Source organism: Phyllobates terribilis, unplaced genomic scaffold (genome assembly GCF_046119375.1).
Source record: "Phyllobates terribilis strain yellow unplaced genomic scaffold, ASM4611937v1 Scaffold_85__1_contigs__length_6476398, whole genome shotgun sequence".
Classification (NCBI taxonomy): Eukaryota; Metazoa; Chordata; class Amphibia; order Anura; family Dendrobatidae; genus Phyllobates; species Phyllobates terribilis.
The window spans coordinates 2,006,756-2,033,271 of NW_027362845.1; the positions used below are offsets into that span (position 1 = coordinate 2,006,756).

Here is a 26,516-nt window from a genome sequence, read left to right on the forward strand (position 1 = left end):
ACCTCGTACACACGCGGCTCTGCTCCGTACACCTCGTACACACGCGGCTCTGCTCCGTACACCTCGTACACACGCGGCTCCGCTCCGCACACCTCGTACACACGCGGCTCTGCTCCGTACACCTCGTACACACGCGGCTCTGTTCTGTACACCTCGTACACACGCGGCTCTGCTCCATACACCTCGTACACACGCGGCTCTGTTCCGTACACCTCGTACACGCGCGGCTCTGTTCCGTACACCTCGTACACACGCGGCTCTGCTCCATACACCTCGTACACACGCGACTCCGCTCCGTACACCTCGTACACACACGGCTCCGCTCCGTACACCTCGTACACGCGCGGCTCCGCTCCGTACACCTCGTACACACGCGGCTCCGCTCCGTACACCTCGTACACACGCGGCTCCGCTCCGTACACCTCGTACACACGCGGCTCCGCTCCGTACACCTCGTACACGCGCGGCTCCGCTCCGTACACCTCGTACACACGCGGCTCCGCTCCGTACACCTCGTACACACGCGGCTCTGCTCCGTACACCTCGTACACGCGCGGCTCTGCTCCGTACACCTCGTACACACGCGGCTCTGCTCCGTACACCTCGTACACACGCGGCTCTGCTCCGTACACCTCGTACACACGCGGCTCTGCTCCGTACACCTCGTACACACGCGGCTCTGCTACATCCACACTGTAAACCCCTCCTGACCCCACACATAAACTTCAGCTCATCCAGCACCATGACAACCAGCACAGCAGAGTCCTGCATCCACTGAGGCCCCTGATCATGTGACCCCTGACTCCTCCCCTCCTGTGACCTCATCACAGGTCCTGTACGCACAAAGCGGCCATATATGTGGTGGCGGCTCTGCAGGTGGAGGTATGTGGAGACCCCCATTACTGGGCGCAGGGGGCATTAACCCCTTTAGCACGGAGACTCTTTTGGGGTCTTGTGTTGCCCCTTTATAAGAATCATAAGGTTTTTGTTTTGTTTCCTGTAATAGATACATACGACCCAACTATGGAGACAGGAAGGGAGGAAACTTATTGTTCTCATAGTACAGGACCCCTTTACTGCCCCACAGTGTAATGCCCCCATTATGCCCTTTATGCAGGATGTATGATGCCCCCACACAGTGTAATGCCCCCATTATGCCCCTTATATAGGATGTATGATGCCCCCACAGTGTAATGCCCCCATTATGCCCCTTATGCAGGATGTATGATGCCCCCACAGTGTAATGCCCCCATTATGCCCCTTATGCAGGATGTATGATGCCCCCACAGTGTAATGCCCCCATTATGCCCCTTATGCAGGATGTATGATGCCCCCACACAGTGTAATGCCCCCATTATGCCCCTTATGCAGGATGTATGATGCCCCCACACAGTGTAATGCCCCCATTATGCCCCTTATGCAGGATGTATGATGCCCCCACACAGTGTAATGCTCCCATCATGCCCCTTATGTAGGATGTATGATGCCCCCACACAGTGTAATGCCCCCATTATGCCCCTTATGCAGGATGTATGATGCCCCCACACAGTATAATTCCCCCATTGTGTCCCTTATCCAGGATGTATGATGCCCCCACACAGTGTAATGCCCCTATTATGCCCCTTATGTTGGATGTATGATGCCCCCCACAGTGTAATGCCCCCATTATGCCCCTTATGCAGTATGTATGATGCCCCCACACAGTGTATTGCCCCGATTATGCCCCTTATACAGGATGTATGATGCCCCCACAGTGTAATGCCCCCATTATGCCCCTTATGTTGGATGTATGATGCCCCCCACAGTGTAATGTCCCCATTTTGCCCCTTATGCAGGATGTATGATGCCCCCACACAGTGTAATGCCCCCATTATGCCCTTTATGCAGGATGTATGATGTCCCCACACAGTGTAATGCCCCCATTATGCCCCTTATGCAGGATGTATGATGCCCCCACACAGTTTAATGCCCCCACACAGTGTAATGCCCCCATTATGCCCCTTATGCAGGATGTATGATGTCCCCACACAGTGTAATGCCCCCATTATGCCCCTTATGCAGGATGTATGATGCCCCCACACAGTGTAATGCCCCCATTATGCCCCTTATGCAGGATGTATGATGCCCCCACACAGTGTAATGCCCCCATTATGCCCCCACACAGTGTAATGCCCCCATTATGCCCCTTATGCAGGATGTCTGATGTCCCCACATAGTGTAATGCCCCCATTATGCCCCTTATGTAGGATGTATGATGCCCCCCACAGTGTAATGCCCCCATTATGCCCCTTATGCAGGATGTATGATGCCCCCACACAGTGTAATTCCCCCATTATGCCCCTTATGCAGGATGTATGATGCCCCCACACAGTGTAATTCCCCCATTATGCCCCTTATGCAGAATGTATGATGCCCCCACACAGTGTAATTCCCCCATTATGCCCCTTATGCAGTATGTATGGTGCCCCCACAGTATAATGTTCCCCCAGTACCACCTGAGGTCCTGCAGTTGGAATAATCCCTCTGGAATTGGTTTTCCCTTTGGCTGCTCCCCTACATGTATACCCTCGAGCATGTATACATGCATGTAGGGGAGCAGGCCTTACTAGATATCGAGGCTTTATACAGTAATATATCGCATGAGGATGGTATCAGAGGAGTAAGACATTTCTTGAAATGGAGATCAGTAGAGTGTAGCAGACATAATGACTTCATGAAGGATCTTCTAAAATTCGCTATTACTCTTTTTGACAGGAAGTACTTCCACCAGCTCAGGGGTACTGCGATGGGGAGCCCCTGTGCCCCCTCGTATGCTAACCTATTCCTTGGCTGGTGGGAGGAATCCACAATATTCAGGGATGATCATAAGTGGTGGCATCCATATATTGGGGTATGGTACAAATATATTGACTACATTTTTATCATCTGGTCGGGGACGAGTGAACAATCTTTTGAATTTGTCAGGGAACTCAACATCAATAGAGTCTGCCTGAGATTTATATCAGAGATTAATTATTACCAGTTGCCGTTCCTGGATGTAATAATCAAGAAAGTACGAGATGGGACTCTAGGGACATTCATCTACCATAAACCTTCAAGCACTAATAAACTATTGAAGTGGGATAGCCACCACCCCATCCCCATAAAAAGAGGAATACCCCGGGGCCAGTTTTTACGGTTGGGTACTGCCATAATGTCACAGATTTTAATATACAGGCAATAGACCTGAACATCAGATTCAGGGAAAAAGGGTACACCTGGTACATTTTGGATTCCACATCATCGTTTGCAGAAAAATGGGAGAGACAGACACTTCTCCATACCTATCCAAGACACCAAGAAAAAGATGGTATAACACGAGTAAGAAAAACTTACAACCATCAGAGTGACTGTATCTTTCATATCCTCAGAAAACACTGGGATATACTTGTGGTTGAACCGGACCTGAGGGTGCTGTAGGATCTACTCCCATAATAACTTTCAGAAAGGGTCTGTCAGTTAGGGACCATTTAGTGCATAATTTCTGTCAGGAAAATATTGAGAAAGTATTAACAATTTCTCTCTATCCCTGAAACCCCTCTTCATCCCTCTCTTATCCATCATTTGTCACCAGAGGAGAGCTGACACTCCACGCAGCTGTTGGTATGCAAATACAAGTACAAGAAGCTCAGTAGCCTATTCTACTCAACATACGAATGATTCTCCTCTTGGCACAGACCTGGGATAGATTGACACCTTCCAACATAGGAGCAGAGATGGAAGGAAAGAGGAAATTGCTCTTTTAGGCTCAAAAGGGGTTTAACAAAGACTGCAGGATCTTCGGAGTCAAAACAAAATATGGAATAACTAAAGTTTCATAATTCTGATAATGATGGGACCCATATTTTTAGTGACAGGGTCAGCTAGGGAATGATATATATATTTTCCTGTCTCTGTAGGCCCCTCTGGGGGGGCTGTGGTGCAAAAGTCCCAAAATAACAGATCGCAGCTATATCGTGTGAGGTCTCTGGAGAAAGGTAAAATCATAGCGGAAAAAATTGTATCACTTTCAGGTCTCTATGATCAACCCACGATAAGATATCACTAAAATCAGATTTCTAATAAATATATGAAGGCTGGAGACCAGCCCCTGTGATGTCATCCAAGGGGTGTGTGGGCAGGTCTTTCCCTTCAGCAGCATAAAATAATCTGCTGAGGTTAGAGTAGTATTCATTGCGTTAGTATATATTTATTATAGCAACAGATCCTGCTGAGTGTCTCCCCTCCACCTATATTGAATCATCTCAGCGATCGTTATAGTAAGTTTTCTTTAATCCTGTTTATTTTGTGTAACTGCTTATATATTGTATTGTCCCCTTTTGTAAAATCTTGTATATTTTTCATAACACTGCCTCCCTTTTGGTTTAAATATAAAATTTAATAGTGCTGTTTCTTTTGTGCTGTAATTGTTCCCTCCCACGAAGCCATACGCTACCAGAACGCAGGCGTCCTCCCAGGCCTGTATTATAGTTCAAATCTGGAGGGTGTTGGCAGCGAGTAATATTAAGTGGGCTATCGTGAAGCTGACAGTGACCGTACAGCGGCATATACACATGTTCCATGCGTTGGAATCCGGAGATGTGATGCCATACGCTCACTGGTCGCTTGCTGATACCTATGTAGTGGATAGTCGGGATCGTGTGCTCCCCACTCCCTGACGAAATCCGGACAGAGTGACGGCAACGGTGAGATATTGTGTGATCTCCCTGGTGGCGTCGCTGCGGAACCCTGACAAATTGGTGCCAAGTGGTGGGATATTACAGAACATCAGTGGTTGGATTGAGCAATCATTCCTGTCACTGAAAACTTAAACGGTTCTTGCGAGAATACTGTGCAGATTTTTAAGAAATAAGAGTCAGTGTTTTAATATTTTTTTATTTGGGACATTATCTGTACGTATAGCAGTTGCATCCCCTACCCCTCTCTTGTTTTTCTGTCCTATATTTTATTTGGCAATGATAGCTACATGTGAAGAGCCCTGGTATCACCAGTAGTCAAAGGAGACTCTCACTGCTCTCTGTGAGCTGAGACAGATCGACCCCACAGGCAAGACCAGGCACCAAATGATTGCTGAACTGTTGCAAGGTGCTGCAGAGCTCGGATGATGGGGTGGCCAGCCAAGTCCCGGATGGTACTGCTGCAGGGGTCCCACCAGTGATTGCCAGCCAGACCCGCAGCCAGGGTAGTGTGGACCCCCTGCAGATGGCCTTGGAGCTGCTCACCGCAGACAATCGTGATGGACAACTGCAGCTGGTCCTGAAATTCCAGGAGCGAGCAGAGCAATGAGCCCAAGCTGACCGAGAGGCTGCTGAGCAACAGGCCCAAGCTGACCGAGAGGCTGCTGAGCGAAAGGCCCAAGCTGATCGAGAAGCTGCTGAGCGACAGGCTGAGGCTGAGAGAGCTGAGCAACAGGCCCAAGCTGACCGAGAGGCTGCTGAGCAACAGGCCTAAGATGACCGAGAGGCTGCTGAGCGACAGGCAGAGGCTGAGAGAGCTGAGCGACAGGCCCAAGCTGATCGAGAAGCTGCTGAGCGACAGGCCGAGGCTGAGAGAGCTGAGCGACAGGCCGAGGCTGAGAGAGCTGAGCGACAGGCCGAGGCTGAGAGAGCTGAGCAACAGGCCCAAGCTGACCGAGAGGCTGCTGAGCGACAGGCCCAAGCTGATCAAGAAGCTGTTGAGCGAAAGTGGCAAGATGAGCAGCGGTACAAGCTGGAGTTAGCCCGAATCCAGCTGCCGAAATCCACCGCATCGGGCAATGAGACCGGCAACACCAACTGCTTTAAACCCCGTCCGGAGCATTTTCCTGTAATGGAAAAGGACAGGGACTTGAACACATTTCTCTGAGGATTTGAAAAAGCCTGCAGACAGTACCAGCTGCTTGAAGCCCAGTAGGCCAGGTATTTAACCCCAGGGCGCCAAGGATAAGCTCTGGAGGTGTTTGCTTCTCCAATTCGAAAACAAGATGGAGACTATGAGGCCGTCAAGCAGGCCAGGTTAAAAAAAAGTACCAGCTGACTCCGGAGGTTTACTGGAAAAAGTTCAGAGCCCTCCAACGTGGACCACATGACTGCTACAGTGACGTGGTGGATGGGCTCAGGACCAACTTTGAGCAGTGGGTCCAAGGACTGTCAGTTACCACCTTCGAGGACCTGAAGGATCTGATGGTGAACGACCAGTTTCTTCGTCTTCCAGTGGAAGTTCAACAGTTTGTGCTTGACCGGGAGCCAAAGGAGGCTGCCAAAGCAGCCCAGATCGCAGATGCCTGTGAGGCCAACCGCACACCAGAGGTGCGTAAGTCAGCCGCCGCCAGCTGGAAAGGGGGTAAACCCACAACCACCCCCAGTGTTCCAACCAGCTGGCCCTCAGCGGGTTCTGCCCCATCTTCCAGCACCTGGCCTGCATTTGACTCCCATAAGTGTTATGTTTGTGACCAAACGGGTCACACAAGCCTTGTCTGCCCGGAGAGGCAGAAGATGAACACCACACCTGAGGCCCCAGGACCTACTGCAGCCATTCTTTATGTGGGTGAGGCGGTTGGCAGGGCCCGGGAAAACTTACAACCTGTTACTGTGGGCAACACCGTTGCTGTTGGCCTTAAGAACACTGGCGCAGAATGTACCCTCATCCGCCCTTAGTTCGTGTTACCAGAGGAACTCATTGCTGGGAAGACCCTGACTGTCACTGGGTTTGAGGGTATTTGCCGATAGCCTGAGTTTTTCTGGACTTGGATGCGGGGAGGGGGTTAAGGGAAGTGGGGGTGTTGGAGATTCTCCCCACTAATGTGCTATTGGGAACTGATCTGGGACAATTTATTGCCCGATACATCCCTGACCACCCTCCCAGATCTGATATGTCATGTAATGCCACTGTCAATTGACGGTAATGACAATAATGTAAATTTCATGCATAATAAAAATGTATGTTGTGTTAAAGGGAATTCAGCCACCTCACCCTGCGGGGTGATGCTGCTGAGGATCCCCTAAAGCGAGCCAGCATAAGTGCTATGGGCAAGGGGAGCAGGCACGGACACACCAGGAAGCAGGTTGTCCCGTGCGGGTGACCAGTGTCACTCCAGATAGTGACATGGTCAATGGTAGCTGTCCCATGACTAGCACAGCTCCAGAGGTGATGAGCAGGGATGGGGAGAAACATGGGGATCATAGGGAAAGTGGTTCCGTGCCGCTGACCAGTGTCACGACGGACTGTGACATGGCCGGTCGTAGCTCCCCCCTAGTGAGCATGGCTCCCAAGGTAAAAATGATGGTAGGAAGGGTAGGCCCCACAACTGGGCAAGGTAAAAGAAAGGTGTCCCCCCCCCCCCCCCCCTTCCCTGTCTGTCAGGAGTATGGGAGGAAGGTACCCATAGCCTGTAAGAGGTGTGGGGAAAATGTACCCCAAACCGATCAGGGTGATCGGAAAGCTGGATCTCCATTCGGTCAGAGTGGGGGGCAAGTTGGGTCAAAGGCATTTGGGCAGTATACGCCATGGTTGGGACACCCCATTAGCGAGACACATGAACAGTGTACATTGAGATCAAACCGAAGACATCTCCTTTTGTATCATTGAGATGATTAAACCCAATGTGAGAGGAGGTGATCACAATAGATGTATCCTCAAAAAAGAATGAGTGGATTTCCAAACTGGATTCACTGGCCCCTAAGGGACACAATGAGCAAATTTCTTATGCCTATTTTGTGTGAATACAGCCCCATTCTGGATTACATTTTTGGATTTTATACTCTACCCATTACTACTCAGTTCCCTGTGAATGAGGTTCACATATTGTTGTACTTCATCGAGATATCTGAGCTCCTATATCAGAATTATTTCTTATCAGTTATCTCCCACATACTATTTGTAATTAACAAGTGTGGTGATCCTTGTGTATCTCTATTTGTGCAATAGAGGTCAAATTTGACCATTTAGGAATATACTGTGGGCCATAACCCCATATCTTATGTAGTGATAAAGTACATCTACATGCCTATTGGGAGGATGTGCAATACTTGTTTTTAGTCTCCCATGACGCTGATCTCAGAGACAGAAAAATCCTATGTTGGTGGAATGCAATCCAAAACCATTAAGCGCTCCGGCGTGGAACGCATGCTTCCGGACATGAGCATTCGCAGATAGGAGACCTTGATGCACTCCGGCATGGAACGCACATGTCCCGCCACATTTGAGCTTTCTGCCCGCCCGTTGTTTTGTGCTGAATTGTGGGGAATACTTGAGAATTTATTTTTGTTCCATCTGTCTTTAGTTGATCCCACTGATGCATCAGATAAGTCCTCAGAGAATTATGATTAGAGGAACCCATGGACACATTAGGATTTGTGAAGCTGACCTCCGCTCTCCTCTATTTCCTTTGAATTTATTGTGTGACCTGTATTTCAGAACAGTAGCTCTTGGTTTGTTTCATTTCCATGTGTAAATTGAATTTGACTCGTAGTCTTTGATATCTCTTTCAAACTTAGTTTTTTTTATGTCTGAGATCCGTCCTCCAGACTTTGTAAATTCTTTTACATACTTTGTTTGAGTTTTGTATTCAAAAAGGCTTCTACACTCGGCGGAAAACTTTCACCTAGGTTTTTTCAAGAAACAAATATCAAATGCAATGTGACTTGATTATCCTTGGTTAGGGTTTTTTTTAATTTAGATTGTGAGCCCAATGAGGACAGTGATGATAATGTATGTAAAGCGCTGCGGAATATGTTGGCGCTATATAAAAATAAAGAATATATCTATAATATATTCGTACAAGCGTCCCTCTGTCTGAATCCTCTATAGACTGCGCAAGCGTGACACGCCTGCACAGTCTGGCTCTTACGGGTAAGAGGAGTGTGTAGGCACTGAACACATACCGCGATCTCCGGCGCCATACTTACCTGACCGGGAGGAGCGTTGCCACAGCGCCTCTCTTCTTGCCGGAGACTGGGGCAGTAGTGAAGGCGTCGGAATCGGCGCATGTGCATAGCGCTATCAGGTGCCATTTTACTGAAGACACATTTGCAGTGTGTCTTCAGCAAAATGGCACCGGACAGCGCGGTATGGGCACGTGCGTACTCCGGCGCCACACTCCTCCCCCGGCTGAACAGGACACCACAGCGCTGGAGCATAGGGAAGAAAGGTGAGTTTGTGCTTTTGTTTTTTTTTTGTATGTGTGCAGCGTGAAAGGGATGAGGGAGCCACCCATACTAGGATTGGGGGGTGAGGAGGCCACGCATACCAGGATTGGGGGGTGAGGGGGCCACGCATACCAGGATTGGGGGGTGAGGGGGCCACGCATACCAGGATTGGGGGGGGTGAGGAGGCCACGCATACCAGGATTGGGGGGTGAGGAGGCCACGTATACCAGGAATGGGGGGTGGGGGGCCACGCATACCAGGATTGGGGGGTGAGGGGACCACCCATACCAGGATTGGGAGGTGAGGGGACCATGCATACCAGGATTGGGAGGTGAGGGGACCACGCATACCAGGATTAGGGGATGAGGGGTGCCATGCATACCAGGATTGGGGATGAGGGGTGCCATGCATACCAGCATTGGAGATGAGGGGAGCCATGTATACCAGGATGAGGGGTACCATGCATACCAGAATAGGAATATGTGGTGCCATGCATACCAGGATAGGGATGAGGAGCCTTACATACCAGGATTGGGGATGAGGGAGCCATGCATACCAGGATGAGGGGTTGGGTGCCGTGCATAACAGGTTGAGGGATGGGGTGCCATGCATACCAGGATGATGGGTACCATACATACCAGGATAGGGATGAGGAGTGCCATGCATACCAGGATTGGGGATGAGGAAGCCATGCATACCAGGATTGGGATGAGGAGTGCCATGTATGCCAGATTTTGAATGAGGGGTGCCATGCATACCAGGATTGGGGATGAGGGGTGCCATGCATACCAGGATTGGGGATGAGGGGTGCCATGCATACCAGGATGAGCAATGGGGTGCCATGCATACCAGGTTTGGGGATGAGGAAGCCATGCATACCAGGATTGGGGATGAGGGATGTCATGCATACCAGGATTGGGGATGAGGGGTGCCATGCATACCAGGATTGGGGATGAGGGGTGCCATGAATACCAGGATGAGAGATTGTGTGCCATACATACCAGGATTGGGATGAGGGGTGCCATGTATACCAGATTTGGAATGAGGGGTGCCATGCATACAGTACAGACCAAAAGTTTGGACACATCTTCTCATTGAAAGATTTTCTGTATTTTCATGACTATGAAAATTGTACATTCACACTCAAGGCATCAAAACTATGAATTAACACATGTGGAATTATATACTTAACAAAAAAGTGTGAAACAACTGAAAATACGTCTTATATTCTAGGTTCTTCAAAGTAGCCACCTTTTGCTTTGATGACTGCTTTGCACACTTTTGGCATTCTCTTGATGAGCTTCAAGAGGTAGTCACTGGAAATGGTTTTCACTTCACAGGTGTGCCCTGTCAGGTTTAATAAGTGGGATTTCTTGCCTTATAAATGGGGTTGGGACCATCAGTTGTGTTGGGCAGAAGTCAGGTGGATACACAGCTGATAGTCCTACTGAATAGACTGTTAGAATTTGTATTATGGCAAGAAAAAAAACAGCTAAGTAAAGAAAAATGAGTGGCCATCATTACTTTAAGAAATGAAGGTCAGTCAGTGTGAAAAATTGGGAAAACCTTGAAAGTGTCCCCAAGTGCAGTTGCAAAAACCATCAATATCTACATAGAATCTGGCTCACATGAGGACCGCCCCAGGAAAGGAAGACCAAGAGTCACCTCTGCTTCTGAGGATAAGTTTATCCGAGTCACCAGCCTCAGAAATTGCAGGTTAACAGCAGCTCAGATTAGAGCTCAGGTCAATGCCACAGAGTACAAGCAGCAGACACATCTCTACAACAACTGTTAAGAGGAGACTTTGTGCAGCAGGCCTTCATGGTAAAATAGCTGCTAGGAAACCACTGCTAAGGACAGGCAACAAGCAGAAGAGACTTGTTTGGGCTAAAGAACACAAGGAATGGACATTAGACCAGTGGAAATCTGTGCTTTGGTCTGATGAGTCCAAATTTGAGATCTTTGGTTCCAACCACCGTGTCTTTGTGCGACGCAGAAAAGGTGAACGGATGGACTCTACATGCCTGATTCCCACCGTGAAGCATGGAGGAGGAGGTGTGATGGTGTGAGGATGCTTTGCTGGTGACACTGTTGGGGATTTATCCAAAATTGAAAACCTACTGAACCAGCATGGCTACCACAGCATCTTCCAGCATCACGCTATTCCATCCGGTTTGCGTTAAGTTGGACCGTCATTTATTTTTCAACAGGACAATGACCCCAAACACACCTCCAGGCTGTGTAAGGGCTATTTGACCAAGAAGGAGAGTGATGGGGTGCTACGCCAGATGACCTGACCTGAACCCAATCGAGATGGTTTGGGGTGAGCTGGACCGCAGAGTGAAGGCAAAAGGGCCAACAAGTGCTAAGCATCTCTGGAAACGCCTTCAAGATTGTTGGAAGACCATTTCCGGTGACTACCTCTTGAAGCTCATCAAGAGAATGCCAAGAGTGTGCAAAGCAGTCATCAAAGCAAAAGGTGGCTACTTTGAAGAACCTAGAATATAAGACATATTTTCAGTTGTTTCATACTTTTTTGCTGAGTATAAAATTCCACATGTGTTAATTCATAGTTTTGATGCCTTCAGTGTGAATGTACAATTTTCATAGTCATGAAAATACAGAAAAATCTTTAAATGAGAATGTGTGTCCAAACTTTTGGTCTGTACTGTACCAGAATTGGGGGTGAGGGGAGCCATGCATACTAGTATTGGGGGTGATGGGTGCCATGCATAGCCGGATTGGGAGTGAGGGGTGCCATGCATACCCGGATTGGGGGTGAGGGGTGCCATTCATACCAAGATAGGGATGAGGGCAGAACAAATACCAGGATGGGGGCAGCACAAATACCAGGATAGGGGCAGCACTATACCAGCATGGGAGACCATATCCCAATAAAAATGCTCGCCACCCGGGTGTAGAACGGGCTCAATAGCTAGTTTATATATATAAATGTGGACATACACCCTGTAAAGCATGCAACTATGTTAATAAAACCGACAAATTTGAAGAAAATCTAATGGGACAACAATTTGCAATACACAATTTCATCAATTGTAACACTATAGGGGTCATCTATTTAATAGAGTGTATAGAGAGTTAACTACAATATGTGGGATGGACGTCAGTTCCGCTATAAACCTGTATTAGAAGACATTTATCTGACGCAATCAATCCCACAGCATTAAACCTGTCTATGGTTTCAAGACACTTTTCACAAAAACATAAAGGGGATATCAGATCCTTCAGATATTAGGAATAGAAAAGGTTTATAAACCATTAAGAGGTTTAGATATGAAAAGAAAAATCTTAAATAGAAAGTCATATTGGATATTAAAATTACACACTAGAGCCCCACAGGGAATGAACATCAGACAGGATTAATATTACAGTGCAATTAATTGTATTTGTCTTTGATTTCCAGTGATTTTATTGAATGTCTCATGCATGAGTTGTATTTGTGTATTCTCTTTTTCTTCTATACAATACAGGGTTAAATTGTCTGAGAAGAGCTCAGTAATCAATGGACACCCAGGAAAGGGAAGGATATAAAAGTATCACAGAGACTCACATGTTGTAAATCAGGAATAAGCATTGGTTTGGTATGTGGGCATTGGTGGTATGCCATCACAACAGTTTTTATGAATTCACAATAAATGTGAGGTTTTAACAATATAGACCATGCTGGAGAATCCATCTCTCCTCCTTTCTCTACTTGAACCTTGAAATGTCCCTGACCAGGGCGGCTCCATGCGGTGATCTTCAGACAAGGTGCATTGAATAAACAGTGAGCTGACCTCCCTCTCCATTTTCCCATTATATCCATATTTTCCCTATAGTGATGAATATTTATTTTTGCTAAAACTGTGATATTTTCACTTTAAAACTTTTTTAAACCTTTTTTTATAAACATTTTTAAACAACTCTCATTAGTGCGATCATACAACACAGAAGCCTCTGATTGCTCAGGTGATGCACTGTACTACTGTAGTGCCGTGTATTATTACTGCCTGTGCAATAGTAATGTCCCCATACACATGAGATAAGTGTTGACTGATCGGTCATTTGGTAGACGGCTATCTCTCCAGACTCCTCCATACACACAAATATTCCAGCTTTCCTGTGGTCTGTATGAGAGAGTCACCACCAGACTCCTCTAGCGGAGGATTATCTACAGGAAGAACAAACATTTTAGCCTCTGAAATTCAGGATCCCAGATCCTTCTCTGCCCTGACATCATCTGTCGGGAGGCCCCCAAATACATTATATAGTTGACCAAACCCCCCGAAATCAGTGCTTTCATGCAGCTTTAGTCTAATGTGTCTGGGGGCGTTAAAAGGTAATTTATTGAATGCCACCTCTGGCCCGGCCTAATAGACTTTCGTACATTGCAGGCCCAGGCACCATTATTATTATTATTATTATTATTAATAATTTATATAGCGCCATTGATTCCATGGCGCTGTACATAAGGGGTTACATACAAAATGAGAATATCACTACAGTAGACAAACTAACAAAGATAGACTGGTACGGGGGGAAGAGGACCCTGCCCTTGCGGGCTTACATTCTACGGGACATTAGTATTGTAGGAACTAGTCAGCCCCATACTATTGAGCACTTGGGGGAGGAGGGGCATTCAGCCAAACTCTGTCACACCTTCTTAGATGCCATGTTTGCTTTTTGCAGGAGCAAGTGGTTAAACTGCCAGGGATTTTATTGCAGCTGCAACTGTGCCAGCCTTGCAGTGTACATCTATGTTCTGGTGTCCAAAAGAGTTCATATAAGAACAAAAACAAATGTTTAACGTGTTAAAAATGACAATGTGTCTTCTGCTTTTTGCATGTTTTTTTTTTTACAAGAATTGCTGGTGACAGTTTTCTTTTGAAACATTTTAATATCTGCTTTTTTCTGGTTTTTTTTCTTGTAACATAGGAAAGCCTAAGGCCAGAAGTAAACCCCATAATACACTGTATATGTAGACTTTAGTATCAAATCATTTCTGTCCACGGTGTTTGTGCAAACAAAACAGCTTTTATAAAAGCCTCAAACTTCTGTGTGTGAATCAGACTTGAGATCTAACTTGATAGAAGATTACAGTCTGGGGAAGACGGGAAACATTCATATAGACGACCGGTGGTGATGTAGTCAGTGAAGAACTCTGGCCAAATATGGTTTTTGAGCCATAGTAGAACATGTTGCCTCATCATGAAGTAGTTATTTCTCATGTTGCTTGTAATGAATATCTCCTGCAGAATTGCTAATGCCAATTCCAGTGTCGGAAAATGAGATGAGAATTAGCGTTATGGAAGGTGAGTGTCAGGAACTCACAAAGAGACGACACTGGGGAGATCACACAATCTCTCACCGGTGCCGTCACTCTGTCAAAATATGTGTATATGCCTCTGTATGGTCACTGTCAGCTTCACGATAACCCAATTATTATTATTCGCTGCCACCACCGTCTAGATTTGAAATATAATACAGGCCTGGTCGGACGCCTGCGTTCTGGTATATGGCTTCGGGGGAGGGAACGATTACAGAAAAAAAGAAACAGGACTATTACATTTTATATTTAATCCAAAAGGAAGGCAGTGTTATGAAAAATATACAAGGATTTTACAAAGGGGACAATACAGTACAGAATATACAGTTACACAATAAAAACAGGATTAAAGAAGACTTGCGTACTAGCCAGATCGCAGAGACAATTCTGTTTAGCTGAAGGGAGGCGCCCCACTTATTGATTTGACTGTTATCGAACAAGATCCATTTATTATAGTCTCTATACCCCCCTGGCAACGAATACTCATCCATCCTCCGTGGATTCTTTTATGCCTAAGGGGAGACCTGCCCACACAGTACCTGGGATGACATTACGTGGGCTGGTCTCCAGTCTCCATATTTTTATTAGAATATCTGGCTTTTGCGATAATTTATCGTTGGATAACTTATCGTTGGTTATTACTTCCGGAAACCCGGAAGTAATACCATTTTTTCCGTTACCTTCCTTTAGAGACCACACATGACATAGTTGCGGTCTGTTATTTTGTTACTTTTGCACCCCAGCTACCAAGAGGGGCTCACAGCTGCGAAAAAATAAGCATATTGTTCCTTGGCTGACTCTGCCACTAAAAATATGGGGCCCATTATTAGCGGAGCTATGGAACTTCCAACATTCCATATTTCATATCAGCTCCGGACATCCTGGAGTTTGTGTTAAACCCTTTTGAAGCCTAAATGAGTTTTCCTTCAAACTCTGCCCCTGATGGAAGGTGTCAGTCTATCCCATGTCTGTGCTAAGAGGAGATGCATTCGTATGTTAAGTGGGTCAGTAGCACCTTTTGTGCTGCATTTGTCTACAAGTGACTTCTGCTGTGTGTGTTAAATTGCATGGAAACAGTTGGCCCAAATGGTGGATAAAGGAGGGGTGAGAGGGAAATGGGGTTTGGGACTAATTGTTATTATCTTCTCAATATTTCCCTGACCGTGGGTCTATGAGAAACGTATTAAGCTGCAGACTCCGAGAAAGAAATTGCTTATTATCTATGGCCTAAAATATATAGGTTTTATTACTAGATGTAAAGAAAAAACTAAATACTGTCAAATAATAAATCTCCTCATATGTTTCCCCTCGTTATCTCCAATGGTTGTATTATTACACAGGATTTTTATGATGTTACATCGGCTCATCATCTTCTCATTCAGGTCTCTACAATATCGGATCCTCTCAGTGAAGATCTTCTATATAACACAATTTTCCTGATTTCCCCATCAAAGATGGATATGGACAGAGACAAGATGGTGGAGAGGATATTACACCTCACCCTAGGGATCCTCTTCCGGCTTACTGGAGAGGTGAGACATTCTGATGACGTCACATTACATCATTCTTATCTATGGGAATAACAGATGGACAGAACTGAAGAGGTGAGGACTCTGGAAATGTCTGGAGGGAGATTTATGAATGTGTCTCTCCATAACCAGGATTACACAGTAGTGAAGAAAACCTCTAGTGAGCGCCATCAGGTCCATGTGTCTGAGGGATGGGAAAGAACCCTGAGCCCATTCACGGGGCCTTCATCTCAAGCCTTGATACATGATGACATCAATGACCAGAAGATCCTAGAACTCACCTACAAGATGATTGAGCTGCTGACTGGAGAGGTGACACTGCTGGGACATTATATAGCAACACTATGAAGGGATCGGGGAGATGACTGTATCATTGTATGTGTCAGGTTCCTATAAGGTGTCAGGATGTCGCTGTCTATTTCTCCATGGAGGAGTGGGAGTATTTAGAAGGACACAAAGATCTGTACAGGGACGTCATGATGGAGGTTCCCCAGCCCCTCACATCACCAGGTAATAGGACTAAATACACACGGCCTATAATTATCTGTATGTAAAGAATGAATTCAGTCCCTGGATGTGTTTCCTCCAGATCTATCCAGTAAGAGGACAACACCAGAGAGATGTCCCCGTCCTCTTCTTCCACATGACTGTAAACTAGAAGATCCCAATGTTCCTCAGGATCATCAGGTAGATGGAGAGAAGGTGTCATGAGATTTCCCCTATGATGTGTAGACGGCTGTAAAGGTCTTGTGCTCAGTCATGTTTTATCCACCAGTATTATATGTTTTATACTTGTGTAATGAGAACGGTGGAGATGGCAGGATTAGAGCCGATCATACATCTGACTTCTCCATCTACTTTTATATTTGTTTCAGGGTGAAGATCTGATCCATATTAATACTACAGAGACATATGTGAGGGGTGATGAGCGGTGTAAAGAGGAGATTCCTACATATGACCACCCAGGTGAGTAGTAACCACTAAATACACAGAAGTCACAGATTCTTCTTAGTCACCAGCTGTGGCTGCTTTATCGGTGGTGTAGTCCGGCTGTGTCACAATTGTGTGATCACCATTTTGCCGCTAGACCACAACATTCTCCTCCGTTCAAAAATGTTCAATTTACTTTGTGTAATTGTAAAAGCCCTTTTCTATATAACTTACAACCTGGAGAATACCCCTACCCCCTGGGATTAGGAGACGCTGACCGTTACCTGCCCAGATCTGTAAACTACAAAGCCAAATGACAGCGTACGTAGAATGTGCTGACAAGTCTTCACTTGAAGAAAAATATTATGATGGGCCTGTAAGAGAAAGCGGAGGGTAATGATGCTGTTGGCTTCCTAGAACCCTGATATCTTATTGGATGAATCTACCTTCTCTCCCTTCTGTGCGGCTGAATGTGCTCATATGGTCCCTACAAGACCAGGTCCAGTCTTTCTGGCCAAACTTCACTTTTATTATCGACAACATTAAATGTGCAGTGAGGGCCAAGTGTGAATTTCTGTCCAATAACAACAGAGTTTCCCTTTATCCTGAGTTTTCAATATCTTTTAAAACCAACTAACTTCAAACAGGATTGCAATAAACTATACAAAAAACATTACTCCTGTGCCATGATATATCTCTAAGCTGTGCATGGCTGATGGCTGTAATATACATCTTTACCAGTACGTCCATCATAACGGCACGACAGGAGTTAAGTCCTCTGTTCCTCTAGGGACAGGAAACACATGAGAGGTTAAAAGCCCCCCATCACACCCTCAGTATGTTTTTCCTGTCCCTAGCAGGACAGGACGCTATGGAGAGGTTCTCCGAAGATAAGAAGTTACCTGAGAGCCAGGGGGATTGGGGGGGTCTGAGAACTCTCCCCTTCCTTCGGTCCAGAGGCTCCATGCTGATACTCCTTTGCGGGGTCCCTCAGCCAGAAGACCGCCGCTTGCCGCTGTATCCCCCGGACAGGGGGCTCTGAGCGTTGCGCTATCCCACCGGCTGAGGGGCCGGCGTGCGCTCCACGGAGGAGCGCGGTGTATGGCTTCCGGCGGGAGGCGGAGTGATCAAGGAACATCCGCTTTGGGGCCGGCGTGCGTTCCAGGGTGGAACGCACGCCGAGCACGGCGCGAGACTTCCGGCCGGGAGGCGGAGTCAGAAGAGCGGACTTCTGCTTTGGCCAGCGTGCGTTCCAGGGTGGAGCGCACGCCGCTTCTCCCTTCCGGCATTGAGAAGAGGCTTCGGCATCCAGTACGCACAGGTGCCCGGAGGCAGTGGTGAGCCTCCAGGTCATTAAGAATAACAATTATCGTTGGGGCGTGGCTACCACCTGGATCAGGTAAGACCCTATAAAAGGGTACACCTCAGCCACACACACACACTGACACCATGGAAGCTAATCCTTCACGGTCAGAGGCCCCTTCAGAGTCCCTGGGCAGTGTGAGTACAGCCTTAGGCCCTTCTCTGGATAAATCAGAGTATTCTAGGACAGGGTTTTATAGTAAATCTCCGGTGTCCTTTTATATTTTTTTATGGATTAGGAGAGGGCAACCCAGAGGTCTGGACCTTCTTCCAAGAAATCAAGACGATGTATAGACTGCAACACAAAGCTTCAGGACTCATATAAAAAGCGGCTGTGTAAAAAATGTATAGCCGAGGTCCTAAAGGAAGAAAAAACTTCCTTTTTGACGGATATAAGATCTGATACGTGAGGAGGTCCAGAGTACAGTCTCGAGCCTCATGCCTTCCCGTACACAGCCGTCACCCCAAATAGTTCAGCCCTCTCCTCGCCAGAAAAGACCTAGGTGGGAGAGGGAAGAGGCGTCTGAGGAAGGAGAATATTCAGATTCCGCATCAGAGCACAGTCTAGAAGAGGATGAGGATCGCTTCTCTCAGTTACCCTCACAAGAGAGAAAGAAATAGGTCTTCTCTACGGAACATACGGATGAGCTGTTAAGGTCCGTCAGGCATACTATGAACTTAGAGGACACTCAGGTCTCCCATTCCAGACAAGATGAAATGTTCGCAGGTCTGAGAACTCAGAGAAATAGTGTTCCCTGTAAATGAGCATTTAAAATCAATGATTATGGAGGAATGGGAAGAAGTGGAGAAAAGACTCATTGTGCCAAGAGACTTTAAATCCCGTCTTCCTTTCAATCCGGAGGACATCAAACTTTGGGAGGAAATCCCTAAAGTAGATGTTCCAATAGCGAAAGTGGCTAAGAAAACATCCATCCCCTTTGAGGACTCTTCTTGCCTCAAGGACGCAATGGATAGGAAGGCAGAGAGCATGCTCAAGAGGAGTTGGGAGGCCTCAGCAGCCATAATTAAGTCAAATATCGCTGCCACTTCAGTGGCAAGATCCATGTGCCTTTGGTTAGACGAGCTGTCAGATCAAATTAGGTCGGACTCCCCTGTAGAGATGCTATCAGACTCTCTTCCCATGTTAAAGCTGGCAACTCAATTCATGGCTCATGCCTCGGCCAAATCAGTCAGATTCGCAGCTAGATGTAGCGTATTATCTAATACAGCTAGACGGGCGATATGGCTAAAGACGTGGTTGGGGGATAGCCACTCAAAGAATAAATTGTGCTCAATCCCCTTTTCGGGTGCTCGGGTCTTTGGTCCAGTGTTGGACGAGATCCTAGAAAGAGCATCGGACAAGAAAAAAGGATTTAGGGTTAAAAGATACCAGCCCTTTCGTGGACCCCGTCGATCCCATAAACGTGATTACAGGGGTAAGGGGGAGATGGTCTTACAGGAAGGGAGGAAAGGACAGAGCAGATCAGGTCACCTCTGGGGCCCCAGCTAGACCATGACACCATTGGAGTAGGGGGCAGGCTTCTTTTCTTTCAGGACAAGTGGGCGTCCATTAAAAAAAACAATGGATCCTGCGTTCCTTAGGGGAAGGTTTCAAAATAGACTTCTCCCATACCCCCCCTCGTCGTTTCCAAATCACTCGTCCTCGCTCCCCCGTAGATCTCAAAAGTCTATGGCAGGATATATTAGTCCTTCAATCCCTACACGTGGTGAAACAGGTCCCCCCTTCAGAGCAGGGTTTAGGCCATTATTCCTCCCTCTTCTCGGTGTTAAAACCCTCGGGCAAACGCCGTACGGTTATAAACCTCAAGCCCTTAAACCAGTGGGTGGAATACAAAAGGTTCAAAATGGTAACTATAAAAACCAGCATTCCATTGATAGAGAAGGGATCGGTAATGTGCACCCTAGACCTCAAGGATGCATATTACCATGTTACAATTCACCCAAGTCACCAGCAATACCTAAGGTTCGCTCTAGAGCAGGAAGGCACAGTACACCACTTTCAGTTCACTTGCCTACCCTTCGGTCTATCCTCGGCCCCCTGAATATTCACAAAGGTTATGACAGAAGTAGCGGCCTTCTTAAGAACACAGGGGATTATAATCATCCCTTACCTGGACGATATATTGAGTCAGAGTCTCTTCTTCTCAGTCAACAAGAGCATACGATCGAAACCCTGGAATATTTGGGGTGGAACATCAATTGGGAAAAATCAAGCCTCCATCCAAGTACTACAAAAGTATTTCTAGGGGTACTCTTAGATTCCAGTCTTCAAAAGTCCTCCTTGCCCCAGGAGAAAAGAGAAAAAATAAAACTGGAAATTTACAACTTTGAGAAACGGAAGACCACCTCAATCAGATACGCCATGCGGATCTTAGGACTGATGACCTCATGCATTCCAAGCATGAAATGGGCACAGGCCCATTCAAGGCCGTTACAGAAGTCGATCCTGTCAGTTTGGAACAGACGACCATCGGGGTTAGACAAGAAAATGAGACTGTCAAGAGAGCTAAAAAACTCCCTTTCCTGGTGGACAGACCTTTCAAACTTGGAAAACGCAGTAGACTGGATCCTTCTTCCTTCAATCCAGATCCATACGGATGCCAGCCAAAAAGGCTGGGGAGCAAGCATAGGAAACAGACATCTACAAGGGATGTGGCCCAAGGAGATACAACACAGGTCGTCAAATTTCAGAGAGCTAAAGGCGGTCCGGGAGACTCTTCAAAGATGCCAGCATTTGCTCAGAGGAAATCATATAAAAATTTTCTCAGACAACAGCACCACCATCACTTTTCTTCGTAGACAAGGAGGTCCAAGAGGAAAATGGTTACAATCCTTGGCGTCAAGAATTTTCTACTGGGCGGAGAGAAATGTCCTTTCAATATCGGCTATTCATCTAAGGGGGTCCGAAAATGTGGTAGCAGACTTTCTCAGCAGAGCAAGAGTTGGTTCCTCAGATTGGGTGCTGAATCCGGAGGTGTTTCATCAAAACATTCAACGATGGGGCACCCCGTTCATAGACCTGTTCGCAACAAGGAAAAACAGGAAGCTGCAGCGCTTTTTTTTTCCTTGGACCCAGCCGACAGCCCAGAAGGAATAGATGCCCTTTCTCAATCGTGGGGGACCAAACTGGTGTACGCCTTTCCTCCAGTCCCTCTCATCTCAAGAGTACTAAGGAAAATCCAACAGGAGAGGGGAGCTCTTATTCTGATAGCGCCCTACTGGCCCAAAAAGAGCTGGTTCCCTCTGCTACACAGGATGGCGGTGGATCACCCATTCAGACTCCCAGCCAGGAGAGATCTTCTATTGCAGGGTCCCTTGTTACATCCGAACATCCAATTCCTCCAATTGATAGCATGGAACCTGAGAGGCGGATCCTAGCCTCTAAGGGCCTTTCTCATCGGGTAATTACAACTCTACAAGCCTGTAGGAAACCAGTAACGTCAGCCATCTATACTAGGATTTGGAAACAGTTCTGTAGCTTTGCAGGTCAGTCTGTGGGAAATTCGCCTCACCCCAATATTCCAACGTTATTGGATTTCCTCCAAGAGGGATTTGATAAGGGTCTGAGGCCAAATACGTTAAAAGTTCATATCTCGGCCCTAAGTGCTTTTTTGGACTACTCCTTAATAGACCACCCATGGATATCAAGGTTCATAAAAGCAACTTCTCGTTTAAAACCCACGATAAGGAGTCTAGTACCGCCATGGGATCTGAACCTGGTGTTGAGGGCTTTATGTAAGCCTCCCTTTGAACCCCTAGAAGAAACATCAGTAGACCTGCTTTCTATGAAATCAGCCTTTCTTGTGGCAGTTACTACAGCGAAACGGGTAGGCGAGATCCAGGCCCTCTCAGTTCTGGACCCATACCTTAAGATTCTGGAAGACAGATTGGTTCTTAAATTGGACCCCTCCTTTCTCCCTAAGGTGGTGTCCAGTTCGAACCTGAATCAAGAGATAATACTGCCGTCTTTCTGCCAGTCCCCCAAAAATGAAAAGGAAAAATCCTTCCATACCTTGGACGTCAGGAGGGCAATTGTTCGGTATATAGAAATCACAGCCCCCTCCCCAGTTTTGTGTTCCTAATCAGAACCCATTTTTCAAATCTGACGTGTGTCACTTTATGTGGTGATAATTTGGAATTCTTCACAAAGGATAATAGGAAACAAATGGACCTTACAAATAATATTCCAACTTCTTTTGAATCCGACAATCCCCTATATACGGTTGTACACTACTGTCTGGGCACATGGCAGGTTAAGAAGGGAAGAAGCGCCATTTAGCTATTAGGAATGCAGATTTTGCTGGAATAGTTTGCAGACACAATGTATTGGGGGCACTAGTCATGGTCACCTGGAAGATCAAAAGATGGCCACCACGAATAGGCTTGGCACGATCTACCCTGTTTACAGATTTCACAAATTACTTTGCTCATCACCCTTTAACCCCTCTACATAGATCTGTTCTTACACAGAGACCCCTAGGCTTGGGCCACGGTGTTACCTGCTGTTCTGTGGCGTGAGATGGGAAGAAGAATAGTCAAGTGGCCGGGTCAGAACCAGGAGGTCAAAGAAAATACAAAATCAGAAGACACAAGATTAGTCAGTAAACGGGCCGAGGTCACAACAGGAAACAAATACACAAGCCTGGAGCTGAGCACAGAGGACTGAACCAGAGGAGAACAAGGCTGTATCTGGCAGCTTCTGGCAATATGCTTCCAGCTTTAGTAGGGTGCGGTGCTCTCCAGTTGGCTGAAGCAGGGAGCAGATTACTCCAGCTGGACAGCACACACACCCATACTGCCAGACTGGATGGTACTACTGGTCCCAGGCACCCTAATCTTAGTGGCTGGACAGAGCCTGCGCCCCCCAGAGCTTCTGATTCTGACATCTCCTCCATCACCAGCGCCGCCTGCAGGATGAATAAGGCGGCTCCTGGTGAGAGAAGCAGATGTAAGAGGAGATGAAGCAGAAGGAGAAGCTGACGACCCAGAGGAGATGGGACACACCTTTTGCAGAAGCCCTAATATGACAAAATGTCAGAATATCAGAGCAGTAGAAATCCCCATAAAGTGACTCCATTTTGGAAATTATAACCCTCAGTGAAATAATCTATAGGAGTAGTGACTATTTTGACTCCACAGTCACTTTTCAGAAATTAGCACGCAGTGGATGTTGGAGAGTGAAAATTGTTAATATACCATTTTATTACCCAACACATAGTGCCCAGATTGTGCTCCGTAAATTAAGTGAGTTGTTGTCACTATATCAATGCCAAATACATGGAGGCTAAATGTGGTTTGGACACACTGCAAGGCTCAGAAGCGAGGGGGAGATCTGACTTTGGGAGAGCGGATATTGCTGGATTGGTTTATGGAAGCCATGTTGCTTTTCAAGAGCATTTGATCCACTAATAATGTGGAAACCTCTGTTTTTCCACTGACAGATGATGGACCTGAGTGGGGACTTGTTTTTTTGTGAGATGAATAGAAGTTTTTATTGGTATTATTTTCGCCTACATAACATTGGTGGCTTTTTATTCCATATTTTGGAGGCAGAATGAATAAACAGTTGAACACTACGATCCACTGGTTCATCCTATGAGGTTTTCTATTAGACTGTGAACTGTCATTGTCCTGGTGAATAATTGCATTTTTTATATAACTTGCCTTTTTTACGGACAGTTTAACACTAGGACTACTGGACTCGTGACCCCGCCTAGAACTACTGAAAGGAGTCATTTTGACTCCTTGCTTGTTTTCGTTTATTTTTAGAGTTTCATTTGTGGTTATTTATTAATAATTATATTTTTTGTAATGTATTATTATTGTGAGATCCAACAGTAATGCTTTTGATTGTTTTTTTTCTGCTTTTCTTATTTTTCTACAGAAAATAACAATAATTATAATACACGTTTTTCAAACATTTTTTTTTATTCAAGTGCACACATATAGACAACAACTGAAGAACAAAAAGCAGAGAAAATGTAGGTGGAGGAGCATAAAAATGAAAATATGGCGCAGAATTCACCTTCTAAACATTTGGTGTTTCGCATTTTAGGCATTGCCTTTGATTTATGGCAGTACATTGCCCACACAAAGACTTACCACAAGTCTTACAATTTCCGACAGATCTATTTTTCTTGCACTTTTCTTTGATCTGGCAAAATTTTGTTTGAACCATCACTTCTGAGCATGTAGAAACTTGGGACGTGGAACCCTTTTCCCTATCTGTGACATAAGGACCACTCAACTCTCTCACAAGCGTTTGCAAAAATGCCTTGCGTGACATTTTTTGGTGGGTAATCTCCTTGAATATTATCCATGCATTTATACCCGCAAAGTCTAAGGCATTTTCAAATGCATGAACAGGCCATCTCCTTGTGCATGTTCTTGTGGTATATTTTCGTGCCATCTGATCCACTACATCTACTCCATATTTTGTTTCATTGTAAAACTTTACCGTTTCTGGAGTTTTTTTTAGCGGAATCAGACGCAACAACAACATCTGGATGGACGGAACTCAAAATGACAACATTTTTGTTGGGCTTTCCTTGATATACTGTAAGTGTAAAATTGTCTTCATTTCTAAACCCTTTAGTGTTGTACAATTCCTCTTTCATGGATTTTATTTCTTTAGGCACTTCTCGTCTTATCTTGTTCAGTGTTCCCACGATGGTTGTTCCTTTGCTTTTTAGCTGTTTAGCTAATTTTACTGAAGTAAAATAATTATCGGTTGTAACATTGCGACCTTTTTTCAAAAACGGGTCCAATAACTTCATTACCACATGGTCAGCTAAACGGTCCTCAGCACGGCGTGTGTCATCTTTGCCTAGATAAGGGAAGCCATTTGCCAGATATTTGCTCCTCTTATCAACAGCTAGCCAATATTTGTGGCCATATTTATCTGGTTTGGAAGGCATGTACTGCGTGAATGGACACCTAGTTTTGCTTGGGAAAAGTTGCTCATCCACCGTTATGTATGGGCCAGGTTTGTAACACGCAATACAATTTTCAATAAACCTGTCCCACACAGTAGAAAATAGAGCAAACTTGTCCGTTTGCAGTCTCTCCGATCGAGTAGATTTCTCATCAAATCTGAGAAACCTCATAATTTCAACAAAGCGGTCCCTAGACATTGTCGCTTTGCAAAACGGTATTCCCCAGTCATTACACTAAATACTGCTAATCGAGTGACGGTTCGTGCCAGATATTCCACGAGCATAGAATATCGCAATGAATGCATCTAGCTCCTCATCAGATAGAGTAAACTGTAAATTATTGTTCCTGCATGCTTCTGCAAGCGTACAGTTCTTTATATGTGTCAATATATATGAATCAAAAAATAAACGCCATGCGCTCAAAGGACTATCGATAATGATATTTCTTCTGGCGTATCCTGTAGGGCCAGGTGCTTCTCGAAGAATATTTTGGCTGTCACGCCTACCAGGCAAGTGTTCTCCAATTTCAACAGGTTTCCATTGAATACCATCCGCTGAAACTAGTATTCCTTCAGATTCGCCTTCTCTGGTGTTTGTTGTTGCATTACCTTCGCCGCCATCGTTATCTGTTGTTCTTTCATTTCTGGGACGTTTTGCTGATTTTTTCTGTCCACGACCAGGAGGATGGTCACGAGGCAACATAACTGCATGAGCCCGATCCCCAGTTGATGTGCTTGGAATATCTGTAAAAAAGTTGATGAATATTTAGAATTTTTGTTTTGTAAGGGTCCATGCACACTGGCTGGATTAGCGGCGGAATATCCGACCGGATATTCTCACCACAATCCGGCCCGTACCTGCCCGCTCAGGTACAGAGCGAAGTTTCATACCTGAAGCTCCGCTCCGAACCCCAGGCTGGAGCCGCTGTCTGGGACGGAGCCGTGCTCGCGCGTAAGCAAGAGCTGCTCTGTCCCTGACAGCGGCTCCAGCCCGGGGTTTGGAGCGGAGCTTCAGGCATGAGCGGGCAGGTACGGCCTGTATTGCGGCAAGAATATCCAGATGGCTATTCAGCCAGAATTCTGCTAGTGTGCACAGGCCCTAACTCAGTGTGTGGAAGAACAAATAAATACACATAACTACTTACCTTCTGGATTTGTTCCTTCTGAGTCTTCAGATTCACTTGATATGTTCTGAGGAATGAAATCTTCATCACTGTCAGAATCAAATACATGTTCCTGCAATTCGGATT

General features: G+C 46.1%; 1 protein-coding gene across 1 annotated transcript; it reads left to right on the forward strand.

The window, feature by feature from the left end:
• Positions 1 to 811: 811 nt before the first annotated feature.
• LOC141197664 (oocyte zinc finger protein XlCOF29-like) lies at positions 812 to 25,585 on the forward strand. Its single transcript, XM_073662749.1, has 7 exons — positions 812 to 882; positions 15,873 to 16,022; positions 16,152 to 16,331; positions 16,406 to 16,529; positions 16,609 to 16,706; positions 16,895 to 16,985; positions 24,217 to 25,585. The coding sequence occupies exons 2-7, from the start codon at positions 15,945 to 15,947 to the stop codon at positions 24,279 to 24,281; spliced, it is 636 nt and encodes a 211-aa protein (XP_073518850.1). The 5' UTR covers positions 812 to 882; positions 15,873 to 15,944; the 3' UTR covers positions 24,282 to 25,585.
• The last annotated feature ends 931 nt before the right edge of the window (positions 25,586 to 26,516 follow it).

Bases quoted from the DNA above. Each gene is read 5' to 3' on its own strand.
- LOC141197664 (XM_073662749.1), top strand. From the start codon at position 15,945: ATGGATATGGACAGAGACAAGATGGTGGAGAGGATATTACACCTCACC. The intron at 16,707-16,894 runs GTAGATGGAGAG...TATTTGTTTCAG, and splicing joins ATGTTCCTCAGGATCATCAG to GGTGAAGATCTGATCCATAT. The intron at 16,986-24,216 runs GTGAGTAGTAAC...ATTTTTCTACAG, and splicing joins TCCTACATATGACCACCCAG to AAAATAACAATAATTATAAT.